The following is a 12,708-nucleotide window of genomic DNA, read 5'->3' on the forward strand; positions in this document are numbered from 1 at the left end:
GAGGCAACACATGAGTTGAAGATACTTGGGCTGGATTTTTTGTGGTTGTTGTAAAAAGTTTTAGGTGGTGGCAGTGGTAGGGGAGGTGCCTTTTTCTTTCTTTCTTTTTTTTTTTTTTTTTGGAAACATGCCCATTGCTAACTTCTAAAGTGTTTTTAAACTAAACGGAAGGACTGTTTTAATCACTTTATTGCCAAGCTGAGTTTCACCCTCATGCTTCCCTAGAACCATCTGAGTGCTTCCCAGTAAAGTTGAAAGATCAAATTTATTCTCTTTGTAGGTGGGTGAACACTCGCACACCCAGACGTAGCTATATATATTTTATATACCTAAATATGAAATATACATTTTACAGATGCTTCACTCACTCTCTTTCCGTTCACAGAAGCCCAAAAATGTATGTGCCAAAGGGACATTTACAATGGACTTCAATCGAGTGAGAAGAGAGGCCTTACAGTGAGGTGTCTGGCTATGTGTGTAAAAGGCCTATTTACCGAGCTCACATGTATCTGTCCGGCACTGGTTCATGGGCTAGACGGAACCGCCCACATGGAGAACGGCAATTAAAACACGCCGTGTTTCTTATGAGGAACAGAACTAAAAGTTGTATCCAGCATCTACTTTATTCTTTTCACTACTCACGCGGATCACACACGCATAAAACACTCTTTCGGGTTGTAGATCTGTGTGACAATTAGTAATAGAGTCAGTTTCACGGAGTTTCCCTTTGGCCTTCGAATTGAAGTTAAATTTGGTTAAACAGGCCAGGTTTTCATCGACACGGCACCCGGGGCCTGTAGTACGATTAGTTTTCTAGGCTAACCTGTTAGTTTGGGGTCAGTGAAAACCCACCTCGCCGAGTGTTTTTCTTTTTAAAAACAAAGCTCACCACTCCTTAAAAACATAAAAACATCCTACTGGTTCCCGTCCATCAAGGCAGGAGCTTGGGGCTGGGATGAACCGCCACGGCCCAGAAGCATACAGAGAGAGCGCCGCCCTCCTCGTTTTAGGTCAGCTTCACAGCAACCCACGTGACGGGCACTCTGGTTGCAGAACCACCAGCCGTGAAGCATGGTCTGGAACCCAAGCCTGCCTGCCTTGGGGCCCCGGCCCCTACACGAAGTGTCCCCGAGCCCCCCCTCGAGCAAGGCTTCAAGGCCGGCCTCGTGCCAAGGAAGCCTCTGCTTCCGTGGGAGTAGATACGCAAGACCCTGGAAGGCCGGGGGCTGGGAAACGGCTGTGGCTCACTCGGGGAAGAGCAGAGGGCACCACGGCTGCTTGGCTCCCTCCCCGGGGGGGGGGGGGGGGGGGCTGGAATCCGCAGGAGACGCTCCTTCTGCAGACCCACGTGATGATCAGCTCTCCCTGGACCGAACAATGTGTGCTCGGTTCAGGGACAAACACCAACAGAGTCAGTCCCAGAAACGGTGTAAGAGGAGATCTGACCGAACCTTTACTTTCTTTGTAACTTTCCTGTAACTTTCCCGCTTGCTCTTACTTCTGGCCAGCAGGCAGAGGCTAACGATCGCCGGTGCCACAGCGACAAGCACCAGGTTTCGTGTCGCGGAGTCTGGACTTGGAAGTCTACATCTGCTACTAGCTGATGATGGCGATGAACACCCTTCAGTACCTGTGTTGGGGTTCTCGGGTTATTTCTTACTCAGTCCTCCAATCTCCTTAACAAGAATGCTAACATGATCTCAGTTTTACATAAGAAGAAACCACGGCTTAGGGACATCCAGTCTTGCCCAGAGCCACAGAGCTGGGGACCCTGAGGCCGTGCCCTTAACCTCTGCTACACTGCCCATGGTCCTGGGGCTGTAATGAAGTGTCTGAGGGAACATGAAAAAACCCTTCCTAGAATCTGCAGTAGCTCCAGGAGAACAGCAGCATGCCGGGACCAACGAGCGTCTGTTTGGTGACTGGTCCGTTCCCTTGACAACAAACTATTAATATGGGATGTTCCAAAGTCTAGCGCGGCAGGGATGTTTTCTAACGAAACACGGTTTAAGACAACTTGTTGATCAACTGAGTCTGTCCCTGCTTCTTTGGTTTATGGGATATTTGTTGTGGCGTCGTCTGTTGACCACGTCTCACCTAGCGAGGGCTGACATTACCAAACTGAACAGCTAGCTGCTGCCACTGCCGTGGTTTCGTCTGTTATCAATGGAAGCAAAGAGCACGTGCTTTGAAGTCAGGCTGCCTGCTTCCACCGCACCGGAGGCTGCGTCCCTGTGGACGTTTCTTCACCCCTCCAGACCTCAGTCTCCTCATCTGGGAAGTGGGACGACAGCACCCACCTGGTGGGGCTGCTGGGAGGATTAAACAGGACCAAACCATGAAGAGTGTAGCACAGTCCCGGGCACAGGACACACGCTGTGACGGTTTCCCTGCCTTTTCGTTGATACATTTCCTTAGGTTTTTTCTGGAACAAGAGGGCTTAAGTCAGGGCCAGTCAAGTCAGGTCCCAGCCCCAGGGACAGTATTGATCCAAATAAAGACGCTTCTTGATGCACAAAAGAAACTCTTAATTAAGCCTCATCTATTTGGTCTCATTTTCCAGTCTATGCTCAGACTTAAACAAACAAATGTAAAATATTCAAATCACTAATGTTTCATAGACAAAACTACATACAGCAACGTGACACACACATATCTGTGACACAGTGGGTACAGGGCTAGAGTGGGAGTGGGGAACAGCCACCTAGCAGGAGGAAAGTCACAGGAGGGCCGCAGGATAGGGTGCCCAGGGTCCCCGTGTGGAACCACCAATGTCTCCTTTTGATGATCTCAACTTTACTCTTCCTCTGTGTGTGGCACACACATTAAAAAACGGATGCACTACGTGTGTCTGCATGGAGACACAGAGACACCAGTTTCTTCCGTGCTGTCACGGGTGGAGGGGTCAATCAGCTGTCTTTGCTGAGAATCTGGATGGGGGCACCAGGGTTGAGCAGGTAACACTGCCTCCAAACTCACCGTGGGCCAGGACGAGGCCTCCTCGCTGGGAGCCTGCTGCGGCCTTGCGGGCTTCCAGAATGGACGGGTCACCCGTTAACGGGATGAGACCAGAAAACGCGTCCAGGAGCAGAGAGGAGAAAGCACAATCAAGATGTGGCCTCATCTAACGTTCATGGCCCCTGAGATACACACGTCTGCTCAACAGAGGAACTAACTATCCCACACACAGTAGCCCCACCACCCCAAATCAAGAAGTGAGTCGTGTCTGTTCACCGCAAGTATCATAAATATTGACACTCACCTGGGTTCCCCGTCGGCTCCCTTTCAAACCGTCCCTTGTCAGAACAGACAAAATGTCTTCCACGTGAATCTCAGACACGCTGTAAAAGGAAGGGCACGTCAAGGTAAACTTGCTACCTTCAGCAACATCCGGAATCTCGATGCATAAAACTGGCCTATTCTCAAGCTAATTCCATGTAAAACAGAAACTACACCTTCACGGAAAGGAATTCAGTTTCCTAAACCTTCAGGAGTTTGGAAGGCAGCAACCTCTAGGACATGACAAGGACAGAAGGGGTCATATTCCCAACACTCTCCTCCTCTCTGGCGACTTTCAAATAGGCTACGTTTAGAATTTCCTGTGGGCATCCCACCATTATTTCTTAATGAATCTCAAACACTACAAAGCAGGCCTGCTTATTAATATACTACACCTTGACACGAACACATGAGAAAGTGAAGAAAAGAACAACGCAGACAGTCCCTTTAGTTTTATATTAAAAAAAAAAAAAAAAAAAAAAAAAAAAAAAAAAAAAAAGGCCAGGCTGGAGGCGGGAGGGGAGTGTGTGGCTAAAGGTCCGTAACTGTTGGGGTCAACTCCTCAGGGAAGGCCAACAAGTGACCGCAGCCCCCGAACTCTCTTCTCACATATCCAGAAGCCTGTCTACCCTCTTACACCTTCGCTATGAAGGGGTGAGGAACAGAGGACCTCTGACGCATGCAGAGCTGTGTGCAAAGGGCTGAGCTCAGAATTTGGGCCTCACTTGTGAACAGAAGCCAGCCTGAGCCAGGAGAAGAGGTCGACCCGCCTCACGGCCCCGTGGCCCACGCTCCACTTCCACCAGTCTGCGGGCCACAGCGTTCAAACACAGCAAGTGAGCGCACAATCAAGTACTACAGCCTAAGGAAGAAACAGGAGTTGCTGAAAACATACTTCCCAGGGAGGGGGGGAAAAAAAGGGGAAGGAGGAGTTCTGGGAGAAAAACAGATCATAAAAAGATAAATGATTTCCTTGTATGTTGTTTCTTTTTTTTTTTTTAACGTAACAGCAAATTAAAACATGAATGGCAACCTCTCAGGTGGGAGAAGACAATTCTCCCCCTTTCCCCCAAAGGTTACGCTGACAAAGCTATGAATGAAAATGTCACGTCTCTGACAGCGATCTACCTGAAATGTGTCACCGCTTCCCTGAACACCCCCAGCCCCCGCCCCTCCACACTCTCCCCCCTGTGCTGCCAGCTCACAGCCCCACGGAGCCGTGAAATCTTTTTACAGCAGGAGTCAACCCGAGGAGGCAGAGCACGTACTGCGAGGATAGGAGTTTGGGGGAAAATGCTCGTGATTTCACAGAAAATGTATTTTTCATAAGAGAGAGAAATGCCGTGGCCACTGAATTTGCCTCTTGTTGACGCGGGAGAATCTGGAGGTGAACGCACAGCACGGCACGGTCCTAGCTTTTTCTTCGTTTGACGGACTTGCCTCTGTGCATCACTCGTTTTCTTCAGGAGGAAAGGAAAAGGAACAGAAGGACTCGGGGTGAGATTCTGAAGCAGGGAGAAAGAAACCAAGAAGAAGGCCACTTGGAGTCAGGGATACAAAGAACTGAACACACCACAGAGGGGCGCGGTTTTCCAGGAGGCGTGTCTGGGCTGACGCTCGGGCCGGGCACCCCTCTGCCGTGTGTGTCCCTGTGACAGTGCTGGGGGCCGGTCACCGCAAGTGAACGGCAGCAGAGAAAGAACTGGAGTGATTTACAGTTTAAAAGGGCCTTCCTCCTGTTCTCAGAAATCGGGTGGCTTCTGAGGAACAAAGCAAATCTACTCTGCTTGTTTATGGTTCTATCGGCAGATCTGAACCGCCCCGCCTTACCACGAGAAGATAGAGAAATAAATTCAGGGACCTGTCCTATGCCTGATCTAAGAGATACACAGTTTGCATTTACATTTTAACAAACCAATGACGACTTTCATTAGAAATGCGTTTAAAAGGGAAGCGGAAATCGGTTAAGAGATTGGCAAATACAAGGGACTCCAAAGGATGCAGAAACAAAGTCCTGAGCATTGAGGTTGAGGTGGCAGCAGCCCAGGGCGCCCGTCTCCTGCCCCGTCTGCTAAATTACACTGTCAGGGCGAGGTCCACAGTGCTCGGCGTCTGAAGGCAGGCAGCAATTTGTTGTGATGGCCCTTGCTGCCGAGCGCCTCAGCCTGCCTTCTTGAATCTTCCCTGTAATTCATCAGCCTTCCCAGCATCCGGCTGCCCGGCTCCCAGGTTCTTACGCACAATACATACACACATCTTCCTTCTCTTTTTGGTTTCGTTTTTTTCTTTTTTTGGAATATTTAGCAGAGTAACTTTTGGTTCAAGTCTGCTTGTTGCCACAGCACACTTTGTAATTAGTTCTTCTTAGGTGTAATTTTTTGAATTAAGTACAAAACAGCTTATATATAGATACCCAACATTGATCTCTTCCTCAGACACAAATCTGGAAGCATCATTCTTGACTGCAACATTGTAGCTTAGGTCTGATATTTTGCGGGGGGGGGGGGGGGGTTGGTTATATCAGGCCCACAAAGCAGGTTCAGGTATAGAAGCTTCAGCAGGTGCATTTTCAGGGCAGAAACGAGCAAGGCCGGGACCCTCCAGGGCTCTTTCCCCCTCGAGTAGATGTTCACTCCACAAGAGACCCAAATCTCTTCCTCTGGGTACTTCTGTCTTCATGCTTCTGAACTTCCCCCGCAAGTCCAAATATCGCGAATCACTGGAGTCTCGGAGCGGTCTCCTGAATGTGAACATGGGATGCCGGATTTCCCACTAATGCTGCTGACACAGTTTTTTCCAGATGAGACCATCACAGAGAACGACTGTACTTTTTATATCTTCAAAATACACGTGGCTATTATTTTCCCATTTTAATATTTATTCATTTTTGAGAGAGAAAGAGAGAGAAAGAGAGAGGGAGAAGGAGGGGCAGAGAGAGAACCCCGACAGGCTCCACACTGTTGACACAGAGCCTGATGTGGGGCTCGATCTCATGAACTGTGAGGTCGTGACCTGAACCGAAACCAAGAGTCAGATGCTCAACCAGCTGAGCCACCCAGGTGCTCTTCTTTTCCCTTTTTAAATTTAGGCTCTCATTTGAATCTTTCAGAGCAATCAGCCTCAATGCGTTTGTTAAGGAAACCTGAGGGCAGGGGCATCTGTGCGGGTAACTCCGGGCTGGACAATTATCATGTGACTGCAGGACCGATGGCACTCACTTTCCCGAGCTTATTGTGTCAAAGTGAATGAGCGCGGGCAAACATCCAGGAGCCGCGAACAGGAAGGAACAGAGGGCGCAGGGAGCATGAACTTGTAAGTCTAGAACACAGGGTGGGGGGAAAGCAGCCAGGGGATAAGAGGCTGCCAAGGTGAAGGGACTATATGTCCTCCCGTGGATGACAGCACACAGCTCTGAAAACGCGTTCTGAGGCTCGACAAGTCCCTGTGCTATAGGAAAACAGCGGCAGTGCCGTGACAGGTCCCCAGCCTGTGAGAACGGGGTAAGAGACAACAGGAAAAGGGGTTACGTCCGTGGGTTTTCATTCAACCCCCCACTTCCAGGGTACAGCTGCCCAGTGGCGTGCCACCCTAAGACCGGAAAGCACCGGAGAGAACGGCTGGCCATCCTGAAGCTCCAGGCACTCAGAATCCAGCCCGAGAAGTTGTTATTGGTGAAACGTGACTGACCAACTGACCAACAGAATTCCTCTTACAAGTAATATCAAATATGCAGTCTTCCTGAAACAAATAAAACCACTCTTTTGGTGGCTACATTGTTTTAAGATGAGACATTAAACGAAAAGAAAACCCAAACGAGTGTTAGTTTGGCCCACTAGAAATCACCATGAGGCTCCTGCCTCCCCAACACTGAAGGGTGTACACAAGGCACATTTCCTGAGGACGCCCCAGCCCACAGATGTTCCCATGAGCAGGCCCAAGACTGCCCTACTAGGTCTGCCCAAGGTATAGGGAGGGAGGGAGGGTGGGAGGAAGGAGAGGGAGGGGAGGGAGGGAAGAAAGGGAGGGAGGGAGAGAAGCAGGGAGAGCTCTGCAGGTGGGGTGGCCCCAGGCAGCTCTCTGAGTGGGTGGCCTGCACTTGGTCCCCAGGCCAGGTCCCAGGCAGCCTGCCTGGGAGCTGCGATGCACATGCAGAACGCAAGGACCCTGCCGGCTCTGTACTTTAGACCGAGAGACCGTGGTCCTCTTGCTTCACATGACACGTGGGGCTGCGTGAGGCAAAGCACGGGGACAGGAGGCCCTTGGGCTTGGCTGGTGTCACAGCGCTGGTTCCAAGCAGCACTCGGGTGGCCATCGGGGCTCCCGTGCGTGGCACGAGTCGTGCCCTACCTTCCTGGGCACACGCGCACGACTCTCCCCGTGCCTTCCGAACCACGCTCTGCATCACCGCGCTACGTGAGCAGGAGAAATTCTCGAGAGCAGGCCAGTGTGAAAAACCGCACGCCTTTAGCAGTCTGTTACTAGCACTGGTTATTTCAGGTGCCGGACGCCGTTCGGAACACGTTTCTGCAGCCCAGGTGAGTTCCTCCTGCCTTCCTCATACTCAGCTCGGCCAGGTCGAGACGCTGTTCTCCGTCTTCACCCTGCTGGTCTTTCCAGAGCGAGGTCTGGGTCCGCGGGGGCCCCGACTGGAGTGACGGCATGGCGGCTGCGAGGCTACGCGGGCACCTTAGCTGCCCCCAGAGATTTCCTCCCTGGGTTCATCTTCCTGGTGGTGGCGGGCTTTGTGATGAGTCACCAGCATTCTTTTTTTTTCTAAGACACATCACCTTTAGAGGCACAGAACGTTGTGCGCAAAAATAAAAACTGAATGAAGCAGGTCTTCAGGAAGCTGGCTGTGAGGGCTGTGCACACGAATTGTACAGAAAAGGAATAGGAAACACGGACCTCTATCTTAAAGAAAAACCAAGCGCAACAGATCGCTCTGTGACTTTGTGCGGCAACGCGGTGAAAACTGTCATGTGCTGACGGCGTGAAGGGCTCAGTGTTCGCCACTGGCTATTCTGGGACCCATTTAGAGATCACAAGGGTTAATGGCTCTTCGTCAGCTTACAAGGCCCATCCACTGTAGAAAGCGACAGAAAGTTAATTAGGTGAGATCAGCTGAAACCGCGTTCAGGTTTCTGACTCACTTGATTTTGTGAGAAGCCAACGAGTTGACATATTCTGCCTCCGAAGGAGCCAAGATGAGCAGGCTGCTCCCACGGCAGCCAATCCGGGCGGTTCTCCCAATCCGGTGGATGTATTCAGCAGGCGAAGACGGAGCATTGTACTAAAAAGGGTAACAAAAATGAAGGCATTCACAGATCAAGGCACTGCCATTAATTGGAAGTGCAATACCCCTCACCTGCCTCCAGGTAGCCCAAGAATTAAATCCCGGTGCTATGGTTACCCTCACACAACCCCAAGGAGAAGCCACTCAAGCCTGAAAGCCCTGCCTTCATTGGAAATAACGAGGCTCAGACACGAAGCGTGAACAGCGGCCAAGTTCCCGATGAGCGAGCGCCTTCCCGTCCCAGTATCTCCTTTGTAATTTTACTTCTCCACAGGTCTCTTCAGTCTCCTATCTGCATCTTTCCACAGAGGTGACCGTGCAAGGTGAACACGGAGGCAGGCGGGGTAGGATGACCGAGTGACCTTGGCCGGCAGACGCGGCGGCGAGGCTGAGGCCATAGAGGCCTGGACGGGGTCAGGAGGAAGGGGCTGGCTAATCTATTCAGAGCTCAGCGCTGCTGCCGGGCCACCGGGAGCCGGTGCCCACCATCTCACCGCAGTGACACCCAATCCCAATGGAACTGGGAGAGCTGCGGGGCAGCCGTGAGGCAGGTTCCCCTCTGGCAGGACTTGCTTCCGTTACCGGGGACGGCATTCCTGACCTGGGGGGGGTGGGGGGCAGACTCTAACTCAGCAGAATGCATTATGCACAGCATTTCATATTTTCTGTGGCAGTAACTTTATCATCACAAATAGGAACTGACCATATTCCGTTCTTCCTTGTTTTTTTTCCTTGCAGCTACACAAATCAAAGATCAGAGGCCCAAAATGAACAGAATACACGAGGATGTCAGACATATGAAAGTAATCCACCTCACAATACAGAAAAGCTCTAAACGATCAAGTTTATGTGTCTGCCCCATCCCCCACATTAAAGTTACCCTGCTTTTTATCTTTATTTTGCCGTGCGGCCATCAGGCAAGAAACCACAATGCCTCTAGTCCAAAAGAGGCTGTCTTCTGCAGCGAGCAGATCAGATTTCCTAGCCAGTGACAGGCATGCAATTCCACTAACACGTGAATAAACCATGACTCACGTAAATGGGGCACGTGTCCCCTGGCCCCCACACAGAAAGGCTTAAAAATACCATTCTGCAGACTAACGAAAAGAAAAAACAAAACTGAAACCACTAGACTCTAGTGCTAACACCTGTGCCCTCTGGCAAAGCGTCTAAGGCTAGAGGTGTGTGTAAGATGTTGTCAGGCCCTAATTGCCCCCTGCAGGTCAATGCACACGGACACGGCTCTCAGGACAGGCTGAGCCATCTCCTTCCGGACACAATGAGGCCTCCCAAGGGCCAGGGTAATTCCTGTTATTTTCAGATTGCTGAAACTTTGTGTGTGACATGCGTCAGTCTGGGAGCAGGGGAGTCTACCCCTCCCTCCCGCAACTGCTCAGCCTGGCCGTTTCACCGCAGTGGCTAGGTGGGCCGTGTTAGGGGAAGGTCCTGGAGAATTGGGCAGATAAGGCTGGTCGTTGCCTGGTTACCGGGGCAACACCCGAGAGGCTAATAATAATAATTATTCCACTTAAAGCCAGCTCATCTACTCACAATCGCTTATTCCTGCCTTGAGCTCACACCTTAACTGAAAAATTACCTGAACAATCCACGTGACTTGAGGGAGATCCAAACCCCGAGCTGCAACATCCTTTAAAACAGAAAAGAATATGGCTTACCACTGAGTTTCTGAGTCTTTTTAAGGCCATAGATCTATCTGATAATCTAATGCAAACTATGAGGGCTCACCAACCCCCCTGTGTGCACAGATGTATACACACACACACACACACACACACACACACACACCCCTACATACAACTTCAGGGACCCACTGAAGTCCATCTGTGGTTAAAAATTCTAACTTAGACCAAAAAGAAAAAAAAATCTAACTTAGGAGGGGGGCGCCTGGGTGGCTCAGTCGGTTAAGCGTCAGACTTCTGCTCAGGTCATAATCTCACGGCCTGTGCGTTCGAGCCCCACGTCGGGCTCTGTGCTGACAGCTCGGAGCCTGGAGCCTGCTTCAGATTCTGTGTCTCCTCCCTCTGCACCTCCCCCACTTGCACTGTCTCTCTCAAGAAAAAATAAACGTTAGGGGCGCCTGGGTGGCGCAGTCGGTTAAGCGTCCGACTTCAGCCAGGTCACGATCTCGCGGTCCGTGAGTTCGAGCCCCGCGTCGGGCTCTGGGCTGATGGCTCAGAGTCTGGAGGCTGTTTCCGACTCTGTGTCTCCCTCTCTCTCTGCCCCTCCCCCGTTCATGCTCTGTCTCTCTCTGTCCCAAAAATAAATAAACGTTGAAAAAAAAAAAAAATTTAAAAGAAAAAATAAACGTTAAAAAAAAAAAAAATTCTAACCTAGGGGGTAAGCTCTACAGAACATGTTGGTGAGGCAGTCACAAAATGTTCACCCTACTAGGAGAACATAAACCGCATGTTTGCTCAAGAACTTAAGTCTTCATTTCATCAGTATGTCATGTAAAAATTCTGAGAACTTGTAGCATGGTTTATTACTTTTACGTTTTATCTGAGAAACCACTCTATGGTAGATGAATGCATTGGTGGGTCATTATCCTCACCCCTCCCCTGTCAGCGATGCCCAACAACGACAGGGCTTTGAGGCGCATGTCTGAAAGACCACCCCAAAGTGCTCCCTTGTGGAGGTCAGTTGCCAAGTATTTACTGAGGGCTCATCAGCCTCAGACAGCAGTAAATATCAAGTCATGTCCCACCTCTTCTGACACTTAAATTAGAACCCCAGCCACAGACTTAACCAGACATGAAAACCGTAAAAGCGAAGGAGACGTAGTTCTTTTCTTTTCAGCTGGTTGCCGCCCAAAAAGCAAAGGCTTTCTGCTCTCCAGTGTCTGGCAGAGGGACGAGAGTGTGGGCACCTTTCAGTTTTCAGGGACAAATGACGCTGGGCATTCATCTTCGAGCACGACCGTCACGACAAGAACATCCCCGGTCAACACTTACTGAGCGCTCACCATACACCAGACTCTGCAGCATTTCGCCTGCGTCATCCTGAGCGATCTCCGAAACAACTCCTACCCCCACTTGACGGACAGAAAACCAAGGTTCAGAGAGATCAAGCAGCTTGTCTGGAGACACACGGTTAAGACGTAGAGGCAGCCCTCGAATCCTGAATCCACTTTACTTTTCCAAGGCCGTCGCCTATCGTTTCACCACCAAAAAGATGCTGCATCCCTCAGAAGCCGCTGGTAGGAATGCAAAATGGCATAAGCCCCTACAGTAGGAAATTTGGGAATATCCCACACAACTACATACGCACTTGCCCTTTGGCCCAGATGCAACGTCACTTCCAGAAATCCATCCCGAAGATATCCTGGCAAGAATACGACACGCTTCACGCACAAAGCTCCTGATTTTGGCAGTATGTGTAGCAGGCCTGGAAAACCCCCCCATGTCTAGCAGGGCTAGGCCAGGTGACTAGAACACGGCAGCACCTACCCTCCGCAGCAGAGTGTGGCACGGCTGAAGCAGGACGGGGATTCGGACGTGCTGGCACGGAGAACCTCTATGATCTGTTCTGGGCGTGCGGAGGAGGCTTGTGTGTGCGAGAGGAGGGAAATACAAACACGTCTGCTTGCATTTCAAGAAGAAATAACGGAGGAGAAACCCCAAAAGCTTACAAGAACAGTTCACCGGGAGGGGAAGGGGCTGGGCGCCGCCCACAGGGGCAGAAGCTGGACTCCCTTTAATGGACTGTTACGATTTTGACTCTGAAACAATGTAAATGTTTTGACATAATTGGAAAGACAACGAGCTGTCAAGCACCAGAAGTACTGGTGATGCCTATGATGTATTCTCGCCAAAAACGAAACCAAATCTAACCAGGTGTGCATCTCCCAGCTCCTATTTTACAGGAAACGTCCGGGAGATAGGAGCATGTTGGCCGGACCCAGAGGGCGCAGGAAGCCACATCCCCAATGCGAAGTATTCTAAAGCACCAAGTCTGGTTTCTTCCAGAAAAAAATCCATGGGCAAAAAAAAAAAAAGCGGGTACCAAAAACGAGACATTAAATGGGTAGACAGTTAAGTGGAGAGATGAACCGAGAGATCAACCGGGAGCCCACACCTGGAAGGAGGCCCACCCGAACTATCAACCGCGGTTATGTC

The 12,708-nt window shown here is 50.6% G+C and overlaps 1 protein-coding gene across 1 annotated transcript in view; it reads right to left on the reverse strand.

Moving 5' to 3' along the window:
- DDX31 (DEAD-box helicase 31) overlaps nucleotides 1-12,708 on the reverse strand; it is a 72,967-nt gene that overhangs the window by 27,355 nt on the left and 32,904 nt on the right. Inside the window, exons 15-17 of the mRNA XM_030292864.1 lie at nucleotides 10,170-10,220; nucleotides 8,430-8,569; nucleotides 3,263-3,341 (exon numbers count right to left, since the gene is read on the reverse strand). Coding sequence (XP_030148724.1) covers nucleotides 3,263-3,341; nucleotides 8,430-8,569; nucleotides 10,170-10,220 — 270 coding nt within the window. The remainder of the gene's footprint in view (nucleotides 1-3,262; nucleotides 3,342-8,429; nucleotides 8,570-10,169; nucleotides 10,221-12,708) is intronic.

Source organism: Lynx canadensis, chromosome D4 (genome assembly GCF_007474595.2).
Source record: "Lynx canadensis isolate LIC74 chromosome D4, mLynCan4.pri.v2, whole genome shotgun sequence".
In the NCBI taxonomy this organism is placed as follows: Eukaryota; Metazoa; Chordata; class Mammalia; order Carnivora; family Felidae; genus Lynx; species Lynx canadensis.